Raw genomic sequence first — 24747 nt, 5'->3', positions numbered from 1 at the left:
AGACTCTCCTATTTAATGATCCTTTAATTACACTAGTTGTCAATTGTCTATGTCAGAGGTTCTCAAACACGGCTCTCAAGGCACCACAACAGTCCAGGTTTTTAGTATATCCATGCTTAGCCACAGGTGACTTAATCAGTACCTCAGATAGAAAATATACTTGAGTTATTGGTGGATTAGCAGCCCCGTTAATATATAGCAACTATGTAAAATCAAAATTAGGAGCGCTTGAATATAGGAAAGAAAAAGTGCTAGTACCTGTAAAAGAAAAAAATGGGGTTAAAAAGTTTCAGTGTTAACAGTCCTTTTCTGAATGTGTGTTCGGAGTCCGGGATGTAAGGGTTACGTTAGTTGAAGCCGCGTCTGAGAGCCGTTGAGTGTGTTAAAGTCTGAAGCACTTGCTACCTCTCCCTAGAAGTCCCTATGTTGCCGGGATGACTCGTCCGCCCCCGGCTGGCTGAATTTACTTTGGTCCGCCCGTCGGTATGGTCTGCGGTGCAGGACAATTCCTCCGTCTCCGGCTGGTTTCCTTTGCTTCGGTGCGCCCGCGTGTGTCTTGCAGCGCTGGGCGATTGACTTCACCTCTGCTTCTTCCTCTCTGGACTCCATCTCACCGTCACACACTAACCCTGGACTCCAAACACACATTCAGAAAAGGGCTGTTAACATTTAAACTTTTGAACCCCCTTTTTTTCTTTTACAGGTAGCGCGTTTTAATTCCTATAGTCAAGTTCTCCTAATTTTGATTTTACTTAATCAGTACCTCAGTCAATTTGATTTAACCATCTGTGCTGAGTCATGGATATACCTAAAACCCGGACGGTTGGGGTGCCTTGAGAACCGCGTTTGAGAACCTCTGGTCTAGGTACTAATCCAATTATATTGTCAATACCAAACTGTTTTCTAAAATGCTTATTAATCTTTTGTCTCAGCATATTGACAGTAGCCCCATATCTGTGTATTCCATGATTTTGTGCATTTTATTTCCTCAGTAATACTGAAGCTGATTTTCAAGGCACAAATAACTAAGATTTTACCTCCAGGAAGCCTGTACGAAGTTATTGGAATTAAACTTTTGTTAAAAAAGAGAATATGGAATTATGGTTGTATTGTTTAGTGTCAAAAACCCAGAAACTTACAATATTTGGATGTGAAAGGCGCAGAAGGACCCCAATTTCTGTTCGCACAATCTTCTTATCTACCTAGTGAAAAAAATACAAAGAGATAATAAGCAACAATTGTAATGACAGAAATGTCAATGCCAATAAGGAGAAGAATTAGTCTTCTTCATCTTACTATCGCACCTGGCGTCTCACAGTTTATTAAAATTTTTTGTAATGGATTCATTAAAACAGAATTACTAATAATAATATATGCAAATTGTAGTAATTTTTTTCCATAAAGGACAAGTATTTCAACAGTAGGACCACATTTAAAGAGGTTAGGGAGACTTTTAAACTGTTCCCTTAGGAAAGTATGCTAATCACACATTCCTGTTCCAGAAAATAGCCTTTCCCAGAAGCCTCTATTTCTGAAAAGCGGTGATTTACAGTATTTGTAAATAGGCAGAGCAAAAATCTAGCTATTGTGTTGTACATGTATAAATACATGCTGGATTTATGTCTGGAGCTACAACAGTAATATATAGAGAAAAAATACACCTACCTCTAACATCTACAAACTATATATGTTCATAGAAAAAAAATAATTCTCTCTGTGATGTATGTTTAAGCAGCAAATACTTTCCACTAATGTTATCTGGTAGTAAACCAGGAAACCTAACCATGGCCCTAACCCTAACCCGCACGCAATACTTGCAGTCAGGATGCTACCTGTCAGGATTCCGACGTCGGTCTCCTGACTCTGTCGGGATTCCGGCGTCAGTATTCTTACGGCTGTCGGGATTCCAACATTGGCATTCTGGAAGCCGGGATACCGGCAGCCGGCATCTTAACTGCATCACTAAATTAGGTATCCTTGACTTTATTTGTCAACTATCAAAGATGCAGTACATGACAACTTATTTGACAGATTATTATTTATTGTTATTTCAACACTTTAATATAATCATATAATTAGAAATGTAAATACAATTCTATAATTAGAAATAATTTATAGTTATTGATTTTTTTTTAATCACACTTCTTTGACTATTTGGAGATCTTACATTTTCTATGTGTATGTAGAAGGTGAGAACACTTAAATCAGATGCAAGTGTTTTGCCATGTCAGTAGTTAACCAGCCATAGGGGCACTGTTCTTTAAATGTCTACAGATTATATTTTCTTAACACTTTTTCAGATTCAGCCGCCAAGCCGCGTGTATTGTTGGAAGCGGGGCCAAACCCGACAGGTTTTAGCTCAGTTTACGATAATGTCAATCCAACTTTAAAAAAAAGTCGGATTGACACTGTCGGGAACGGGCCAAACCTGTTGGGTTTGGCTCGACATTGAATAGAGAGCTGTTTGGTCCTTTCCACCAGAAAGGACCCAACAGCAATTGAATATACCTCTATGGATATATTGCTGAAGCCGCCGATCCGTTTATATTCCGACAGTCTTCCAACAAGTCGGAATTTCTGACTTGTCGGAAAAAATTAGGCTGGATTGAATAGGTCGGAACCCCTTCCGACCTATTCCTGTTGGAAACTGCTGTCTTTCCGACAAAACGGCAGTTTCAATTTGAAGTACAAATTACAGGTGTTACAAATACTTTGTGCTGATGCCAGTTAGAGAGATACTACAATGTTTCTTCCTGCCTAAAAACTTTTATTTAACTGTGTCAGAAGATATTGTGGGTAATTCTGAGTCGATCGCAGTAGGAACTTTGTTAGCAGTTGGGCAAAAGCATGTGCACTGCAGGGGAGGCAGATATAACATGTGCAGAGAGAGTTAGATTTGGGTGTGGTGTGTTCAATCTGCAATCTAAATTGCAGTGTAAAAATAAAGCAGCCAGTATTTACCCTGCACAGAAACAAAATAACCCACCCAAATCTAACTCTCTCTGCACATGTTATATCTGTCTCCCCTGCAGTGCACATGGTTTTGCCCAACTGCTAACAAAGTTCTTGCTGCGATCAACTCAGAATTACCCCCATTGTCCTCACTAGTGAATTAGCAGATTCTGATATACTTATATCCCTTTGACCTGTACACGTGGAACAGTGGGACCAGAGCCGGCCATAGGCATAGGCAAACTAGGCAATTGCCTAGGGCATTTGATATGCCTAGGGGCATCAGCAGCTTCTGCTGATTAAAATGATATGCAGCATGCCTATATTCTGTGTGTAGCATTTCATATGCAGATACAGCCACAGTCTCACACAGTATATAGGCATGCAGCATATCATTTTATTCAGCAGAAGCTGCTTGTGCATCCTAGCCACATAGCAATGCAAATAAGATGCATTTTCATTAAAAAAGGTGCCCGACGTTAGCATTGAGGCAAGATTTATGAGGACACATCTGTATCCAAGCAGAGGCAGAGGTCACACTGTTAGTGGCAGTGTGAGTGTTGTGTGCATGTGAGTGGGTTGGTTGTGCAGTAGTGTTCGGAATATGTGTAAGGAGCATTATGTGTGTCATGTAAAAATGCATTGATAATGTGCAACATATGTGTAAGGGGCACTATGTGTGTCATGTGTATAAGGGCATTAATAATGTGCGGCATATGTGTAAGGGACATTATGTGTAAAAGGGCATTAATAAAGGTTGTCATAATGTGTAAGTTGCATTATGTTTAGTAATTAGTAATTAGTCTCACATGTGTAAGGGGCATTACTGTGTGGAATTATGTGTATAAATGCATTACTAATGTGTGGCACTATGTGTATAAGGTGCTCTACTATGCGTTGCGTATAGAAAGGGCACTACTGTGTTGTCTAATGTGAATAAAGAGCAATAGGGTGTGGTGTAATGTGAATAAGGAGCAATTCAGTGTGATGTAATGTGAATAAGGGGCTCTACTGTGAGGAGTAACGTTTAAGGTAAAGTGATACTACTGTGGGATGTAATATGAATTATGGACACTATCGCATGATCAAATGTGAATAAAGTTGCAGTACTGTGTGGCGTAATTGGAATTGGGGTTACTATTGTGGGGCCATGCCCCTTGCCAGCAAAAACACACCCTTTTTTGGGCTGTGCAAAATGTGCGAACTGTTCCTATTTAAAATATAGGGGGTATGAACCCCAAAATAAGGACTGCTATGGGTGAGCGGTGATAGTGCTGGGAAAGAGGTGCAAGGTCAGAGGCGGAACCAGCGGTTGTGCTAGAGGGCACCAGCTAAAATCTTGCCTAGGGCATCATATTGGTTAGGGCCGGCTCTGAGTGGGACCAAGGATGCAACACATTATGTAATCGATGACTCAAACTAAATTCAAGACTTTATAATTATTCTACAGTATGGGTTTGTGATTTTTCATCAACATATTTAATATTTACTAAATGTCCTCTATCTTAATTTTCTATCATGAATTTTATTAATTCCCATATGAATGCTAAATAATCCATATTACTACATTAATAATTATAGGTTCTGCGTATGTACTTATCAAAGCACACTCAAACATTTGTAAAATATTTTGGGGGGATCCAATTAGCTGTGCTACCTTTTCGGCCAAAAGCAATGGGCTATTATGGCGAAATTAGCCTGATGGTCATTATCAGGCTATCCAATTATAGCCCTTTTTTTGGCCCTAAAATTACAGTTTCAAATGATAAAAACATGGGATCCGGGATAAATTTGCAATACCATGTGTTTTTGTGGCTCTGAGGGCTGGTTATCAGGGATTATGGGGCAAAGCATAATCCCAGATAAATGTCGGGTATCGGGGCTAATTGGATAGTTCCTGGCGAGGCTATTAGCTGCGATAAATAACTGCAGCTAATTGGATTATTCAGTTATTCCCTTATTCAGTTGTTTTAACTACCAATTTGAAGTGCATCATTTATTATTAGTTTTGCTGTAGACATCATAACAGGGTGATGATGATGATGATGATGATGATGATGATGATGATGAAGATGATGAAATAAGATGATAAAGCTTAACAACACAGGTTGGCTTCAAAAATATTATTTTTACAAAGATACATTTTAAAGCATTACCCCATAAAACTAATGTATAACTAAGACCATAACCCCTTGGCAGTCCATGATACAATGCAACAATCAACATAAACACATACTGTATGGAAATTTGTTTTTCAAAACATGATTTAAGTGTGCTGTAAAATGTAAAAAAAAAAAAAAACATTTTGCAGATAATAAAATGACACTGAATTGCAATTTAATTTTCTAGACAATTTCTAATTGAAATATGGGCTACCTAATGTTAAATAATACAAGCTATTATGTATACAACATTTGTTACAATCCCTAGATAAAATAACAATTCGTAAATAACAAAATAGATCAGATAGATGATGCATGCAGGCTGCAGCCCTTGCATTTACTGATTAGTGTACCCAAGGAGGGCACGATACATTGTATGAGCTGTTTCAAGCTTGCTGTGAGACTAGAATTACAATTGTGCTGGATATCTTACAAACCAGAGCAATCAAGAATGATTTGAGGACAAAAATACAATTTTTGCTAAGCTACAATGTTCTCCTTGTATATTACCAAGACACTTCCAGCTGCTTTCCATTTTAAATTGCATGTCATTTTATTTACTTCCATCCACACAGTATCACTGAAGATCTCAAAATTTTAATAACTACAAAGACAATCTAAAAACTGACAATCTGTTTCCATGGAATTTCTTTGATTTACAAATATATAACAATTTGTATTGGCCAGTGAAATGTAAAAAGTGCTTTTAATTGTTTGACAGTGAAAAATCCTCACCTTAGACACTGCGGCTCACATTGCTCATAAAACCTAACTATGCTTTAACTGCAACATTACACAACTCACATTTTATTTTCCAATATGTCCTTTTTTATAGGTAAGAGTAACTACATCAACAAACTGGTAAATGTGTTTTTTATTAATAAAATAGATTAAGGAAGAAATGTACTAAAGTGCAGTTTGCAAATTGACACACATCAGATGCAGTTTTCATAGGCTCCTCTCAGCTACTCTTATTGCCCATACCTTCATTTAACCACTTTCCCAAAAAACGCTCAGAAATTGTTTTTTTTTTTTATGAGTGAATTAGATGAAGAATATGAATTTAACCTTATCAAAAATGATTTTAGTTAAAAAAAATATCTTATTTTTTTTTTTTTTGGGGGGGGGGGGGGAATTAAAAAATAAATACAAATTCCCTAACATCGAAACATTAATCATCACCATCAGAACATCGGGAACATTGCGACTTTCCTTTTAATAGCGAGGACAGCGGCCATGTACACAGGAGGAGCTTGAGGGGTTGATTTACACTTCCCCAGCGGCTGCTATCGTCTGCAGCCGCTGGATAGGGGGTCCTGCCTTGCTGACTGATCAGCAATGATCCGCAGCATGGCAACACTGGGGGGGAAGGTGCGGGAAGGCAGAAGGACCTTCTGGACGTTTGAGAGCAACAGTGAAGGGAAGTTTCTCTTCCCTGCAGTTGCAAACACTGTCTATCTGACTGGTCGCATCCTGTGCAACCAGGTCAGATAAAGCACTTGCTGTTGTGGCCTCGCATCTGACGTGACCATGCCAGGAAAGTGGTTAAAAAGTCTACTACCACCATAGGTGCCCAGAGAATACAGTTACTAAAGGGGTGACTAGTTAACTGTATGATTTTGGAAGAAAACCTGCGACACGCTTCAAGTAAAGAAATTTTCTGGTTCACTTATCAGCCAGTCCATTGGGCAAACAGAGAGAGCTAACCAAATCTTAAAACAATATCAACACTCATAAAAATGACTAGTATGAATTACTTCCAATTGGCAGTTTTTATGGCCAGAAGTTCCGGCCCCGGTGTTTAATTTGTGTCTTACATTTAGAGCATCCATAAGGTACGATAGTGTGACCAAAGTCCAGAGGCATAACTAGGGTATTTGATGCCCAGGGCAAGTTTAATAATTGGTGCCCCCCCAAAAAAAAAAAAAAAAAAATCAGTTTTTACACAAAAAAGTGACTTTACAGCGATTTCTTGCAATTCGTGTCCTGTTTTATTTGTGAGAAATGTTTTTGTGAGAAAAACACAGATACAGGATAAGTCCCCAGATCTATGTGTTTTTGCAGCTGCCAAAACACATCAGTTACTGTTATTAGCTGCTGCGGCTCTCAGCAGGTCCCGGTCGTTGTGTTATAGGACAGTCTGCCCTATGTTCCCAGCCAGTGATAGTTTCTGTTTTCCAGTTTCTAATGTCCAGTTTCTAGTTTCTTGTTTCAAGAACAGGGACTGAGGGGAATATGTACTAAGCAGTGATAAAAGTGGAGAAGTGAGCCAGTGGAGAAGTTGCCCATGGCAACCAATCAGCATTGACATAACATTTATAATTTTCATACTATAAAAGTATACAGAGCAGCTGATTGGTTGCCATGGGATGCTTCTCCACTGGCTCACTTCTCCACTTTTATCACTGCATAGTACATGTTCCCCTCAGTCCCTGTTCTTGAATAATTCCTGATACCTAAGCTGTGTTCCTGATCTTATTCTCTCAACTAATTAACTAAACCTTTCTTTAGTTGTTCTCAGTATTCAGTGTGTTCCGTGTGGTGATTAACTGCTGTGTATTCCACCTGTGTTCTGCTGAGATTCCTGGTTTATTTACATTGGATTTCTGTGCAAACTCAATATACCTCTCAAGCCTTGGACTACAACTGTTCTTTCTTGCTTGTGTTTAACTGCACTGCTCCTCTAGTAAGTGACTATGTATATTTCCATTGCTGTGGATATTTAATGTGTACATCAGAAGCCATTGTGTTATATCATTACTATTGCATTCAAGCTCTGGTGCAGATCTGTGTTTTTATTCCTCAGTTACATGCTACCAGTGCTTAACTATTGTGCTGCACTCCTGGTCTGCATAGTCTCCTATTAACTGTCTCCTTGACATTATGCCTCTGCCTTTAGTTACTATTCCATCCAATTATCCAGTGGTCTCCAGTCAATTGAAAGAGCCCATTATGCTTGAGGCCTAAGACCTGGAGGCAACCTAAGTACCGATGTGTGCATTATACACGAAGGGAACAACAGGCAGCTGTTGTAGGCAGAAAATCCTCACAATGGCTAGGGGTATCATGCAATTGCACTGGAGTTCCATAACATTATCACCAGCCCAACTACTAGTGATGCTCAAAATGGATCCTGCCTCGCCAAGTTCTTTTCAAGTCTCGTCCAGTTACATTCAAGTGGCAGATCCAATTCCAGTTCTTGTGAACAAGCTGAAGGATTATGAGAACATGCAAAAACTGCTGTTTCAATCTTTCCTAGGAATATTAAATCGTGTGGATCTGCTACAACAACTGATTTCAAATAAATGTAATTATTATTGTCCGCATGTTGTGAAAGAGTGGAGGGCATTACCGCTACAAACTGTACCCGGCTCCCTCAGTCTGCCTGTATGGTGGATCCTGATCGACTGAGGAATCAGCACCAGAAGATAAAACAGCAGCAAGGCTTATTAACAGGTGTGAACCAAATACTACCAGAAATCCTGGCGGATCCAACCTGGTTTCACCGTGTAAATGATTGCTGCTTAAAAATAAAAAATCAGGCTTGCACAAAATTCTCTCACCTCCGATATTCAGAAGCTATTACCTTTAGCTGATAGTATGTTAGAGGAAATAAGGATGGGCGGAAGTCCGAAATGTATGTAGAATTAAATAAAGGACACTATCTAATAGTCCCGTCCTGGGCCGCAGTGTCTCGCAGCACTCCAGCGAACCCATGCGCTCCTTTTCAATAGACCAAATGTGCCTCGGAGTCCCTCCTTACCATCTCCCGATGTTGGGAGGTATGGTTTAATGCATTAAAAACCTTGTGAGTGCTGCCCTCTCTTACCTGATACATGGGTCCAGGACACTTAAGGAGGGCACCGCAGAATTATACCTTGATACTGCGGGTGAGGGATGGGTTATTGGCTGTATATATGTTAGAGGAAATGCTAAATGAAAAGTTATATGATTCTGTGTATTCTCAGTAGCAGCAAAGGAAAATGATTAGGAAGATATTTACCAACTTTTCCTCATAGGTACAAAAAAATCCATAAAAAATAGTCAGATACTTGTTTTTATTATTACTAGATTGCACTAGATATATGCGTAAAAAGTGGGGAAAATTTATTAAAATGCTTAAACAGGAAAAGTGGAGATGTCGCCAGTAGCAACCAAACTGATTCTACCTATGATTTCCTAAAATGTACTAGATACATGATAGCTAGAATCTGATTTGTTGCCATGGTACAGTACCTTCACTTTTCCTTATTAGAGGTTTTAGTAAATATACCCCAATTGTTAATTGGAAGTATGGCATTAGGTCAGATTTCTGTTAGTAAATAATCTCGGCGCAAGTTAAAAATTGAAAACTAAAAAATATATATCTATTGTTTGTACTGTTTGGTGCGCTTTACCCTAGTGCTCTTTGTTATTGTGCGTCTATAAGCCCTGTACCTTCATGTAGTTTGAACCGAGCTGCGAGCTCCCCAGTACGCTGTGGCAGTGTTTCATAGATGTGATATAAACTGCCATGTGTTTGTCAGTGACGTGCGGGGAGGTGAAAAGCTGGGGAGGCATACATGTTAGGAGCCTGTTTCAACCCCTACTCACTGTAACTCTTCCAGCACTACACTAAGCTACAATGTCCATGGAGTCTCATACTTGCATCCCTGTGTCTTCTCTTGCTGTTGTTGACTGAGCTCCAACTACAGTATACTTTCAGGTCACAAGACACATCCAAGTGTCTATCAGTGCACAAGGCACACCCCAACACTCAGAGGCATGCCTCTATTAGCTCCCTTTCTGTGCAGCGTTACTGCCCGTGGTGTAGCCCCGTCCCCAGCTCTGCAGTGTCTTACTGTAGAACCGAGGAAAAGCTATTGCTGCCTCATCTCTCATCTCCCTGCAGCTCCAGGGATCTCCACAAAGCTGGTGAGTGTTAGCTATAAAAAGGTTTACAATAAACAAATTAGATTTTTATGTTTTAACTATCTACTTTGTATTATTCTTATCATTTTTATATAAAATCCCAGGAGTTTTACAGGGAGTACGAAAGGGGAGGCTCTGCATGTCCTTTGTATTTATGCAGCTGCTCTGTCGCTTAATAACCAACTAGCCCGCAGCAGCCTTTGGACAATATTGCTGAAAACAATATTGTGAGTTCTGATGGGGTTAAAATTGACTGGAAATGACGGAAAATTAATGTTATTAAGGTTAACAATTCTCTAGAAACAAAAAAAGGGCTAAGTGATTTTAGCTTTTTCTTTGTCAATTTAAAAAAAAAATAAAAAAATACAAATACAAAACCCGCCACAGCGGTTTGGCAAATCTAAATCCAAATCCAAAGCTGAACGAAATCAGAGCCAAATCCAGCAAAAATGATCTGACGTACATCTCTAGTCACAATTGCATAAGGGATTGCTGGCATTAGATATGATGACTGTAAACCATGGGTTGTACTTTTAGAAGGATGAAGGAAACTAATTTCTGCTTTATAAAGGATACTGCTACAAGTCAGAGGGATCCGTGCAGCTCTGAATATAGGAAACAAATTGTGATTACCTGCAAACACAGTATGCATCCCAGACACACCTATTTTGCTACCTGTACTTATCTGGTCACATCTCATGTTTACGGCCATATCTGTATAATGTTTATAGCTCCCTTTATGAATATGTGTGATGAACAGGTGGCATTCACGCCGGAATCCCGACACCTGGTAAAATACCGGTGGCCGGAATCCCAACTGCTGGCTGGAATCCCCACTTGGGTGGTGGTCCATGCCATTACCTGAGGGGGAATATAACCCTGTGGTGACCTAAGGTCGCCATCGTGCCCGAAGCGTGGCGAGCGCAGTGAGCCTGCGTGGGACACGCTGTGCTCGCTGCCGGTATCCCGGCGTCAGTCTCCTGACCGCCAGGATCCCTACAGGCGGGATATCATACTGAATCCGTGAGGAACTCACATCTGTAAAAACACATGTACAGTATACGAATACCGTCACCACCTCGCTACCACAGCTGATAGCCCTCTGAGCACTGAGACTCTGGCACAGTGCCAGAGTCTACAGAGCATGCGCAGGACGCTGAAAAAATGGCCACTGCGCCATTTTTTTGGAGTCCTGCGCATGCACTGTAGACTCTGGCACTGTGCCAGAGTCTCTAGTGCTCAGTGCGCTAGCAGCGGCGGTGCCGGCTACAGGAGAGGAGGGGGCCCACGCGAACACAGATGGACGCCGAAAAGGTAAGTATAGAAAAAATTGGTGCAGTGTGTGCCCCCTCTGGACCTAGGGGCCAGTGTGCACCGCACACACTGCACCCATTATAGATACGCCAGTGGAGCTACCGGTAGATTGCAATGTACATTTTGGCTATGTTTGTTTTATACAGTAAGTGCTTTAATACGTGATTAACATTATGCCAACATCAGTCTGACAATTAGAGTGAGGCGTTAACCTTAAAATCATGTGTAATAGTGTATACATTGTGCCTGATGTGGAGAAATAAAAGTAATATAATTTATTACTCTATTACATTTGAAACATATGTTTTGTGCTGCTCATGAAAACACATTTCCCAAGCTGACAGATGTATACTGCTAAATGTTTCTGGCTCATTATACATTACCCAGAAACCACTGCACAGTGTGCTAAGCCTAAAGTATCCTACACAGATATGGAATCAGGAGTGCACATAAATTGTACAAATAAGCAAGATAAATATACAACAAAAAGACTGCCTTAAAAATATTATTTTCTATATTTTTCACTGTTCATGTGGAAATCACAATTTGACTATGTGCAAACATAACAATGAGAAGAGCACTAATTAAAAACAAAACTATAACCAAATACGGATGGTGTAATGGGTTAGCATTACTGCCTCACAGCAGTGAGGTCACGGGTTCGATTCCCACCATGGCTCTAACTGTGTGGAGTTTGTATATTCTCCCTGTGTTTATGTGGGTTTCCTCCGGGTACTCCGGTTTTCTCCCACAATTCAAAAATATTCTGGTAGGTTAATTGGCTCCCAACAAAATTAACTCTAGTGTGAATGTGTGTGCTGTGTTAGGGAATTTAGACTGGGGCAGGGACTGATGTGAATGGCCAAATATTCTCTGTAAAGCGCTGCGGAATATGTGTGCACTATATAAATAACTGGCAATAAAATAATAAAAAAAAGAATCAATAGCAAATGCAGCAAACAAAGGAAACTCATTTTTGGGGTATATTTTCATGATCTAGACAGTCAGAATGTTGGCATGTGAATCAGTGGCGTAAGTTCGTCACAGTTGCCCGGAGGCAAGTTCATACCAGCTGCCCCCCCCCCCTTATAGTTTGATAAATATATGTATGTATGTGTGCATATATGTATGTGTGTGTGTGTTTGTGTGTTTGTGTAAGTGTGTGTGTGTGTGTGTGTGTGTGTGTGTGTGTGTGTCTGTGTGGAGTGTTCTGAATTTTTTTTTTAGATACTGTATATATATATTTCATTGTCTTTTATTTTAAATCACACATTTCTTAGCAGTCATACCTAGGATTAGAACCCACTGACAGCAGACACTTTACTGATGGAGCTATTTGCTCCAGTACAGGAAGCATGAGAATTGTAACTATATGAAGTTATGTGTAATTGTCAGAGAAGTAACTTCATATAGTGAAAAGATAGCGGCAGCCATCAATTAACTTACTTCAATGGTGTCACAGAATGGGGGGAGTAGAGCCCCCCTCCAGAGCAGGAGCCCGGCGGCAGATGACTCCGTTGCCTCCCACAGTTCTGCCTCTGATGTCAATCAACATTGTGAATGACAACAGCCAATTTAGGTTAGGTTTTTGGTTACGGTTAAGGATAGGCCGATATTTATGTAAATTTCAGATGTTTAATTATCTACGCATGTACAGAACTGGTCCCGTGACGTTGGTTGTAGTGCCCAAAAGCCGAGGCATGATTGTCATGTTGCTGTGGTTTTGAGGTGGCAACAGGTAATGTTTCACAAAACAGGTTTGTGTTGGCCTCGTTTTCTGAGTGCATTAATGCCAGTTACTGTGGTCTTGAGTGCAGCTCTTCTGGCCCCGGCATCATGATTTTGCTGAACGTCCTGATTAATCTAAGGATCATTCAGATGTCCGATGTTCATGCAGAGGATGCAATGCTGCGTCTTTGGATGCAGCCATCGAATCACAGAAGCCTGGGATGGGTGTCTTTTTACTTAAGATGACTTCTGTAGCTTTTGAATAGTTTAGCACAGCCACTGCGTACAAAGGGGGTAATTCAGACCTGATCGTTAGGGTGCGTTTTTTGCATCCCTGTGATCAGGTTGTCGCCGCCTACAGAGGGAGGGGGAATTCGCTGTGCAGGTGTGCGATCGCAGCAGTTTGTGCAGCTCTCCTGCACAGCCCAAGACTTAGCTGCCGCGATGATCGGTGCCGGAGCTGACGTCACAAATCCTCCCACAAAACGCCGGGTCCCTCCTGCATTTTTCCGGCCACTCCCTAGAAACGGTCAGTTGCCACCCACAAACGCCCTATTCCTGACAATCTTCTTGCGATAGCCGGTGCAATCGGATTTGTCGCGCCATCCCGGCGCTGCCCGGTGCTCCCTGTCACTGAAGACCATCGTGTCTGCGCATTGCGGTGCGTACACATGCGCAGTTCAGACCTGATTGCCTGCTGTGCGAAAACGTACAGCAGCGATCAGGTCTGAATTAGCCCCAAAGACAGCTGTGCCATAAGCATCCATATATGCAACAAGCGTGAGACTGCGAGTAGGGTCAGCACACCTATTGGAGATTCTTCCTCTTTAGCTAGCAGTCAACACTAGATTTCAAAGCCAAGATCAGAATGATTGGATGGAAGTCATATTGTGCCTGTTGTTATCACAGATTACACAGCTACAGTATATTCAACAAATAAGGGCCCTCATTCCGAGTTGTTCGCTCGCTAGCTGCTTTTAGCAGCATTGCATACGCTAGGCTGCTGCCCTCTAGGAGTGTATCTTAGCATAGCAGAATAGCGAACGAAAGATTAGCAGAACTGCTACTAAATAATTCCTTGCAGTTTCTGAGTAGCTCCAGACCTACTCCTAGACTGCAATCACCTCAGTCCGTTTAGTTCCTGGTTTGACGTCACAAACACGCCCTGCGGTCGGCCAGCCACTCCCCCGTTTCTCCAGCCACTCCTGCGTTTTAGCCTGACACGCCTGCGTTTTTTAGCACACTCCCTGAAAACGGCTAGTTTCCGCCCAGAAACACCCACTTCCTGTCAATCATACTACGATCACTTGAGCAATGAAAAAACGTCCCTCGAGCTTGTGTAAATCTACAAAGTTTTGTGTGAAAGTACTTAGCGCATGCGCGCTGTGTACCATGCGCATTTTTGCCGTTTTTTTCACTTAAACGCTGCACTGCGAAAATCGGCAGCGAGCGAACAACTCGGAATGACCACCAATATACAGTACACACATTTGTAATTATAAAAATCTAAATTGTAGATTTCAATGTGCAAACTCTAGTAGCTTGTTTCCTGTAGATGACCTTTAGGTTTGTATTATAGACAATAATTTATGTAACACATGTTTTGGCTGGGGAGAAACTGTTCTAATCTATAGGAGGCAGAGCCTTTGCATTAATTAACATTACAGGTTTCTGTACCAAGGTTTATAATGAACTCTATAAAGAATATGTTTGTAAAAAAACAAACTTTTTGGTGTGAGAGATGTCATATGAGAGAGACAACTTACAGTTTTCTTTAACATTTTGACTGCAAAAGGCTTCTGGCTTCCTTTCTGCAGGCATCTGTACACAACCGATGTTGCACCCCTATAGGAATGAGAGGCAGCAAGCTATTATTTTGTGGGAATACAATAGTAACAAGTTTTACATATTCACATTGAAAATCACATTTCATATTCAATCTTGAGGAAAACTATTATTTATTTAAGGCATTATAAGGTTGATACACCATATGTTAGCATTGTGTACGTCTTTAAAGAGAAAGTGGCGTCATGCATGAAAATGAGTTTTATTTTGTTGTAATAGTAAACACTTCTGATTTCATTTTCTGTAGCACAGAGGCTGTTATAGTTAGCATTACTGCCTCACAGCACTGAGGTCTGGTTCGATTCCCACCTCGGCCCTTAAGGTGCCATACACTAGACAACCTGTAAATTATGTATTCACGTTAACGATTTCCCTTGGACTCCCCTGGCAGTCCTGTGCAAACGATATAGTACAATACACATAAGATATATCTTAAGATCTGGGAGTGGCTACATCCAGGAGCATGTTGTCGTTGACGATAGCGTCAGATCTTTCCTGTAGCAGGGAATATCAGAAGCTATGACCAACAACCAGCGGGACCGCACATCGTGATCGTTATTGTTCACAGACACTGAACGATCTGCACCATTATGAACGATTTGTAGTTTTGATCCATCGGAAATAGCCGAATCGCTCATAATATCGTCTAGTTGGGATCAGTATGAAATCCCACCGGACGGGATCCCGGCGGTCGGAATACCGACACTGGGATCCCGACTGGCACATTCCCGACAGGGGGGCGCGCGCAATGCAGCCTCTTGCGGGCTCGCTGCTCTCGCTACGCTCGGCACACTAATTTATTCTCCCTCTATGGGTGTCATGGACACCCACAGAGGGAGAATATGTCGGGATTGTGCCGGTCGGGATCCCCGTGTCGGTATTCCGACCACCGAGATTCCGTCCAGCGGGATCTTGACCGCATCCCGTCTAGTTTATGGGTACCCTAACTATGTGGAGATGGTATATTCTTCCCGTGCTTGTGTGGGTTTTCTCCCAACAGGTTAATTGGTTCCCAACAGAAAGTTAACACGTGTGTGTGTGCGCGTGTGTGCGCGTTGTGCGTGTGTGTACGGTAGCGAACATAGGGGGTAATTCAGACCTAATCGCTCCTCTGCGAGTTTGCAGAAGTTTGCGATCAGGAAGTAATCGCCCAGACAGAGTGAATACCCGCCCCGTGCAAGTCTGCTTATGCCCTGCAAAAATCTCTGTGAACGCCGGTTTGCAACTCACTCACCATCTAATGATTTTTCAAGTCTGTGCAGTCTGTGCGTAGCCCAGGATCTACTCCTACAGTGCAATAGAACCAGCCTGATTGGGGACGGAGCTGACGTCACGCAGCCTCCCTGAAAACGTTTGGCCACGCCTGCAGCTTTCCTGGCACCCCCAGAAAATGGCCAGTTACCACCCCCAAACTCTGGCTTCCTGTCAATCAACTTGCGTACACCTAGCGATAAAAAAAGCTGCTGGATTTTTTTTCGCAATTTTGCCTCACATGTGCGCACTACGATCCGTACGCATGCGCAGCCGATTGATAATCGGCCGCCTTGCAAATTCACACACCAGCAATCAGGTCTGAACTGGGCTGATAGATTATAAACTCCACTTGGGCAGGGACTTGTGTAAATGGCCAAATATTCTCTGTAAAACGCTGCGGAATATGCATGCCTGTTACAAGCCACTGTTGTGGCTGGTTGCTAGGCAACTGGGAAGCCGGACATCCACGGTGCCTCTGGTTGCACTCAGGACGCCAGGAGTACCTGCAGCACTGCAGCTATAGGAGATCATTCATTTTGTGGCTTTCTCATTCCTGCTACTTTGATTGGTTCCACTCCCTGTTATAAGGCAGTCAGGCCTGCTCCATCCTGCAGGTTATAGTTTAAGCTTCAGTGTAAGTTGCGGGTCTGTGGGGGTAATTCAGACCTGATTGCTAGGCTTGCGTTTTCTCACAGCCTGCGATCAGGTCCGAACTGCGCATGTGTATGCACCGCAATGCAGAGGCGCGTCGGACGACTGCACCAGGCATCGGTGTATAGCGACGGGATGGTGCGAAAAAAAATGATTGCGCAAGGAGATTGACAGGAAGAGGGCGTTTGTGGGTGGCAACTGACCGATTTCAGGGAGTGTCTGGAAAAACAAAAGGTATGTCCAAGCGTTTTCAGGGCGGGTGTCTGATGTCAAATCCGGTCCCGGACAGGCTGAAGTGATCGCAGCGGCTGAGTAAGTCAGTTTGTACAGCTCTGCTACACATGCGTTTGCACACTTGCACAGCACAAATACCCTCTCCCTGTAGAAGGCGACTATCTGATCGTAGGACAGCAAAAAACGCTGCCAAGCGATCAGGTCTGAATTAGGCCCTCTGTCCTGAATCTTGCCTGACCAATGAACCTGCAAATTAGTTTGCTGCATTCACAACTCACATAGTGTCCCATTTGCTTCTGCTGAGACTTGGCTCTGCCCTGGCTATTAACCCTCTGTGCTCCAGTTCTTGCATGTATTGTTTGTTGTACTTTACTCTAGCCAATCATTCTGCGGTCTCCAGTCAATTGTGTAAGTCACTACTGCTTGAGGTTTAAGACTTGACGGCATCCTAAGTACCAGTGTGTGCGTTATACACTAAAGGAACACCGAGCGGCTGTTGTAGGCAGAAGACCTTCTCAGTGGCTCTAGGGATCTTACACAATTGCGCTGGAGTTCCGTAACAATGCACTATATATATAACTGATATTAATAATAACAATAGTTATGCTGCTGATAGCTTTAGTATAGTGTCATCCTTTTCACTGGGGCCCATATACATTTATTTGCTACATCAACTGCCTGAATGTATTAAGCCTTAAATGTGAAAAAGTGTAGACGGATAAAGAGTAATTAAGGACCAGCCAATCAGCTTCCTAACTGCCATGTAACAGGCTGTGGGGCAGATGTATTAACCTGGAGAAGGCATAAGGAAGTGATAAACCAGTGATATGTGCAAGGTGATAAAGGCACCAGCCAATCAGATCCTAACTGTTCATTTACATATTGGAGCTGATTGGCTGGTGCCTTGATCACCTTGTACATATCACTGGTTTATCACTTCCTTATGCCTTCTCCAGGTTAATACATCTGCCCCAGTGTTTGAAAAAATGACAGTTCGGAGCTGACTGGCTGATCATTTGTCACTTTATCCATCTCCACTGTATCACTTTTTAAGGCTTAATACATTTGGATATATGTTACATCTCATAACTAATGTTCACCACAAGTATGTATCTCGTGATCTGAGGTACTGATAGAAGTTTATGACAGTACATTTGTGATCAGTTCTTCATAATAAATAAACAAACAAAAAATAGAGAATGACCTTGCCATGTTCTCTTTACATAGTATCTAAGGGCCCTCACTATAGGATTTGATTTTTCCTGCATTTCCAGATAACTCATTCTACAGTATGGAGTGCAATTTTGCATTTACATCTTCCAGTTGCATGTTTGTGAAAAAGTATGTTTCTAGGCATGTTTAGCAATGTACAAAAAATGCTGTATGTAAACACACAGCAGTGATATGTCATAAAGAGAGCAAAACTGAGCAGTATTTTAAGAGCCATAACTAGACATTTTGGTGCCCTGTACCAGAAAAAGAAATGGTGCCCCTCCCATGTGGAAAATAGGGACAGTGTGCACCGAAGGCGCTTGCCCAAAAATTATAGGTGTATGGCTTCATGGGGGAAGAGCCGTGGACACAGAATAGTACCAATTCATATTACCACATAGTGGTGTCTATTAGTCACATTACGCCACACATTAGTACCCCTTATACACGTTATGCCACACAGAAGTGCCCCTTATACACATTACACCAAACAGTAGTACCTCTTATTTACATTACACCACACTGTAGTACCCCTAATAGACATTACACCACACAGTAATGCCCCTTATACACATTACACCACACAGTAGTAACCCTTGTACACGTTACACAACAAAGCAGTAGTGCCCCTTATCCAAATTACACCACAGTAGAGCTCCTCATACATGTTACATCATAGTAGAGCCCTTATACACATTACACCACAACAGAACCCCTTATACACATTATGCCAGGTAGAGCCCCTTAAACACATTATGCCACGTATAGTCCCTTGTGTGTGTGAGCTGGGTGTAGTGTCAGTGAGCAGTGTGTGTATGAGCAAGGTGAAGTGTCAGTGAGCAGTGGGTGCGTGTGAGCCCCCCCCCCCGCCCACCTCAGAGCAGCTATGCTGCTGCTTAAGTTTCTTGTTGCTGCTCATGGAACAACTCCTTTGCTCAGTAACCGGCAGAAGACCCACTGCAGGAGACGGGGATGGGGGTGGAGCACGCAGGGGAGAGACTCAGACTGTCCAGTGATGCCCGTTGTAATGTATATTAGCAGCGCTAGTGTTATACATTATAGCGGGCAGTGCTGCAGCTGGCGGAAGTGCATACATAGGTGGTCAACTGTGGTGCATGCTGACAGTGTGCCCACAGGGCAAATGCACTGTGTGCTAAGCACCGTCTGCACCACCCTAGTTACGGCCCTAAGTATTTTAGGATAAATTCAAATTGTCAAGTTGCTGAGTTGTTTACATTACATCTCAATCTTTCTATCATATTTCTTTTCTGTTGCATCTGCAAGCCTGTGCAAACTGTGTGTTTTCCTAAGAAACGTCCCAAGGACCAGGAAGTGGGCATGCACCAGGTATTGTGCTTGACAAATAGCCACTTTTACAAAAATAAAGAAACAATACAGATCTATACTTTATGGTCCATAAATGAGCATTGTTGAGTGATTTAAGGAGAGGCCTTACTTTAAAAAGGAACAGTTAGAGACATAGGGGTATATGCAATTAGCGGCGAATCGCGGCAAATTATCGCCGTTTTTTAATTCGACACAATTCGACAGGTGAATTCCGGCAGGTGGCTTCCGGAATTCACCATATTCAATGAAAAACGTATTCGACAGTCCCGCGGGTGAAAAACGTCCGATTTGCCGGATTTTGCCGCGATTTAAAAAAACGGGGAAAAACGGGAAAAACCCGGAAAAAAATGGCGTGGGGTCCCCCCTCCAGAGCATAACCAGCCTCGGGCTCTTCGAGCTGGTCCTGGTTCTAAAAATGCGGGGGGGAAATTGACAGGGGATCCCCCGTATTTTTAAAACTAGCACCGGGCTCTGCGCCTGGTGCTGGTGCAAAAAATACGGGGGACAAAAAGAGTAGGGGTCCCCCATATTTTTTACACCAGCATCGGGCTCCACTAGCTGGACAGATAATGCCACAGCCGGGGGTCACTTTTATACAGTGCCCTGCGGCCGTGGCATTAAATATCCAACTAGTCACCCCTGGCCGGGGTACCCTGGGGGAGTGGGGACCCCTTCAATCAAGGGGTCCCCCCCCCAGCCACCCAAGGGCCAGGGGTGAAGCCCGAGGCTGCCGACCCCCATCCAAGGGCTGCGGATGGGAGGCTGATAGCCTTGAGTAAAATGACAGAATATTGTTTTTTCCAATAGTACTACAAGTCCCAGCAAGCCTCCCCCGCAAGCTGGTACTTGGAGAACCACAAGTACCAGCATGCGGGAGAAAAACGGGCCCGCTGGTACCTGTAGTACTACTGGGAAAAAAATACCCAAATAAAAACAGGAGACACACACCGTGACAAGTACAACTTTATTACACACTGCCGACACACACTGCCTGTTTTTATTTGGGTATTTTTTCCCCAGTAGTACTACAGGTACCAGCGGGCCCGTTTTTCTCCCGCATGCTGGTACTTGTGGTTCTCCAAGTACCAGCTTGCGGGGGAGGCTTGCTGGGACTTGTAGTACTACTGGAAAAAAACAATATTCTTTCAATTTTGACAAAGCTATCAGCCCCCCATCCGCAGCCCTTGGATGGGGGGGACAGCCTCGAGCTTCACCCCTGGCCCTTGGGTGGCTGGGGGGGACCCCTTGATTGAAGGGGTCCCCACTCCCCCAGGGTACCTCGGCCAGGGGTGACTAGTTGGATATTTAATGCCACTGCCGCAAGGCACTGTATAAAAGTGACCCCCGGCTGTGGCATTATCTGTCCAGCTAGTGGAGCCCGATGCTGGTGTATAAAATACGGGGGACCCCTACTCTTTTTGTCCCCCGTATTTTTTGCACCAGCACCAGGCGCAGAGCCCGGTGCTGGTTTTAAAAATACGGGGGATCCCCTGTCAATTTCCCCCCCCGCATTTTTAGAACCAGGACCAGCTCGAAGAGCCCGAGGCTGGTTATGCTTTGGAGGGGGGACCCCACGCCATTTTTTTCTGAATTTTACCATTCCATCTAAAATATATATATATATATATATTATTTTAAAAAATATATAAATAATACTTGTGCCTCCAAAAAAGACAAACCAAGTACCTAATCCCTTCTAATATAAATAGATATGCTATTATCAATAAAAAAAACCACAAAAAAAAACATGTTTTAAATTTTTTTTATTAGTTTCACCCACCATTGTGTGGCGGATTGAAAATATCGAATTTACTGTCTAAAAGCACTGTTGTCGAATTTCCAAACTTCAATTGAATATACTTTGGTCGAATTGCAGCACTTGTATCATTGCAGAAAAGTCGAATTTGACAAAAGTCGAATTTCAAAAAGTCGAATTTTGAAAGTCTGTTTTTTGGACGGAAAGTACTGAATTGCATTGACGATTTTTTTTTTGGGCGAAAAAGTCCCGAAATTCGACAATTTCGAGAATTCGACCGCAATTGCATATACCCCATAAGGACCACACACACGTTTCGATGTGTCCCCAAACGACAAATTGCGAGCAGGATCGACATACACACTTTCGATTCTGGCAGCGACGAGCAACAGGGGGGGCGGTATGCACTTGGCAGCATGGCATCATTGTCCACCTCCTCAGATCTTTCTGCATCTTCAAAAGATCTGAGATGACAAATGACCCGCGGGTGCACGCATCGCATCGTTATCGTGCCTACACACGGACAGTTTATAAACGATTTGTCGTTCCATTCGTCGAAAGCAGCAATATCATTTTAAAAAATCATACCATGTGTAGGAGCCTATAACCCTACATTTTGAGGTGGTTTTTGGCCCCTGTGCAGGGATGCATAATTCAAGGGCAATCCAGATAATAAACATCGTTTGGCTGTAAAAATAAAAAAATTAAAAACTGTATTTTTTGTTGGTTTATATTTTTTTCACATAATCACCTCTTTCAGTTAAGCAATTATCACATACATCCATGACTTTGTTGTACTATCCATCCCCTGTTGTACTTGGTTGCCATTGAACCAGATGTATGCTGAAAGCTTCAACTCATCATCACTCCCACATGTTTTCCACCCAGGAAGTCTTTGAGCTTAGTGGAAGGTGATAATTTGCTTGTGGCAAGGGTCGGGCTGTAGGGTGGATAATCGAAAACCTCTCACCCAAAACTGTGAAAAGTGATGGGCGCCCCGGTCGATCTTCATCATGCACGCTTTCTTCGTCCATTATCAGACATTTCACACTACTTTCTTACATCGGCAGGTTTATCGTGATTTATTGTTTTCTGTGTCCTCCGGTGTCAATGTGATAGTGCAGGGTCTAACTAAGAAGCGCACTGACTGTAGTGAGGTAATCCCTAGAGAAAAAGATACTCGGTGATTCAGTGTGAGACGTCCATGGGTGCATCCAGGGGCTGGCTGGCAACTTTAAGCCTGGGAGAGGGGGGGGGGGGCGGCCAGATTCAAGCAATTGGCCCAGCTGTTCTATCAGTGCATGTAACAAAAAAATGGGCATGGCATGAAGTGTTGTACTGTAGGTGCAGTCTGCCTCATGCGGGTAAGGTTTAAATAGCTATTGAAATGTATAAAAAAAATTGTTATGACAAAGCTAGACTAGTACATCATCTACCAGGCCCATCTGACAAAGTTGCGACTATTCAAGTGACCGATACACATTACAGGAATCACTGAATTACAATTTCATTTGTAGAAAAAATCATTACTGATATAAGCCGACAGCCAGGGACAGCGCTGTGCGCTGGGCGACGACACCTACAGCTGTTCAAATCGATATCTGCAGTTGTCGGAACAGTCAGTACCGCTGATCGGTCATACATTCCCCGGCATATCAGCATGCTACTATATTCTGTAGATAGCAGCGCTGATAATGACAGGGGGGCATTATCAGCATGCTTTGTTACATGGGGGAGAAGCGGGATCAGCGCACATAACGTGCACTAATACTGCTTTTCCCTCATAACGTCTGGTAATACATCTACCCCTGAGTCACTCACTTTCAGCATCTTTAGATGCTCAAATACCACTATGGAAACTTGCACCAGCCCACTTGCAGGATTACCTGTATTAATATGGCTCCTATGTGGGCCAATGTATGTTACATTTTGCAACCACTATCAGTGAAATATGCATACAGTATATCATAATGTGAATGGGGGGTACTGTGTGGCATAATGTGACTAGCAGCTCTGAAATGTGACATAGGGTGAACTTAAGCACTACTACGATTCATAAAAAAACTAGGGCACTACTATTGGGCATAACATTAAATGGGTGTACTACGATATACCGATGCTCAGGATCCCGGCGCCCAGCATACCGGCGCAGGGATCCCAAACCCAAACGCCGGAATGCCGGCAGCGGAGCTGCGCTCTCCACACTAAGGACACGGTGGTGCGGAAGGAGCACCACGCTATTTATTCTTTGTCCAGGGGTGTCGTGGACACCCCAAGAGGGAGAATAGTTGTCGGTATCCCGGTGCTCGGGATCCCAGCGCCAGTATGCAGAGTGCCGGGATCCCGGCAGCTGGGATATTGAGCGCCTCCCATTAAATAAGGCTCTACTATGGTTCAGAAAATGAACTAGGGCACTATTATAGGGCATAACATTAACAACTGCTGCACAGAAGTGTCTCTCTAGAAGCACTGAGGCGGGGGCCCCTTCCAAATGTTGCTATGGGCCCCTGCTCTTACTGTGATGGAACAGACCCCAGCCGACAGCCGGACAGGTGGAGGATCCTGTAGACTGAACAAGTATGGAAACTCAGGTCAGAATGGAGTGGTGGTGGGGAGGGGAAGAAGTGCAGATAGTGGGGTGTAATGAAGTGCTGGGTACATAATGCTAGTGTGTGTATGTATTACACACACAGGTGCACTGTAACTGCCTTAAAGTAAATAAACAGATTTTTCTTTTTCTTTTATCTCCCTCCCATATATCACCTACTGGTTTTTGGATAGAGGCAGCCATGAGCACAGCGAGTAAGAAGACTCGAGGAGGGCTGGAGAAGTCACACAAGCAATACTGGGAGGAGACTGGTGAGAGTGGTCAATAGAAATAAGGAGGATGGGAGACATGAGAGTAGGGACCAGTCTGTAAAGGAGCACAGCTCATTGGTGGCTAGTCTCAGGGGAGGGGCCAGATACTGTGTTGACTAAAAGGGGCTGTGCACAATGATGCTGAAGGACAGCAGCACAAATGCACGGTGAGCAGTGCTAGGCAGTTAGAGGGTACAGGCGCTGCAACCAATGCATACACTCACAGTTATAAAGGAGGGCTCCAAACAGCACCAGCCTCATCACAGCCCTAATGCCAGCCAGCAGCAGCCGCATAAGGGACTTCTATGCTGTGATGGCCCTGCACCTCCTCCTGAAACTCCTCCCCATCCCAAAACTCCACCCCCTGCAGCCACACTGTGTGTGTGTGTGTGTGTGTGTGTGTGTGTGTGTGTGTGTGTGTGTGTGTGTGTGTGTGTTTACTAAAGTCCCATACACACTGGGTGATTTTGAGCTGAAAGCAGGTCACTTTTGGTGTGTTTAGCTGCTTTCAGCTCAAAGCCG

At 43.1% G+C, this 24747-nt stretch overlaps 1 protein-coding gene across 1 annotated transcript in view; it reads right to left on the bottom strand.

The window, feature by feature from the left end:
• Positions 1 to 24747, bottom strand: part of CAMK4 (calcium/calmodulin dependent protein kinase IV) — a 495844-nt gene that overhangs the window by 176802 nt on the left and 294295 nt on the right. The window contains exons 2-3 of the mRNA XM_063964113.1: positions 14834 to 14912; positions 1140 to 1202 (exon numbers count right to left, since the gene is read on the bottom strand). Coding sequence (XP_063820183.1) covers positions 1140 to 1202; positions 14834 to 14912 — 142 coding nt within the window. The remainder of the gene's footprint in view (positions 1 to 1139; positions 1203 to 14833; positions 14913 to 24747) is intronic.

The sequence above is a fragment of the Pseudophryne corroboree genome, chromosome 1 (genome assembly GCF_028390025.1).
Source record: "Pseudophryne corroboree isolate aPseCor3 chromosome 1, aPseCor3.hap2, whole genome shotgun sequence".
Classification (NCBI taxonomy): Eukaryota; Metazoa; Chordata; class Amphibia; order Anura; family Myobatrachidae; genus Pseudophryne; species Pseudophryne corroboree.
This window is presented reverse-complemented; position numbering and strand designations above follow the sequence as displayed.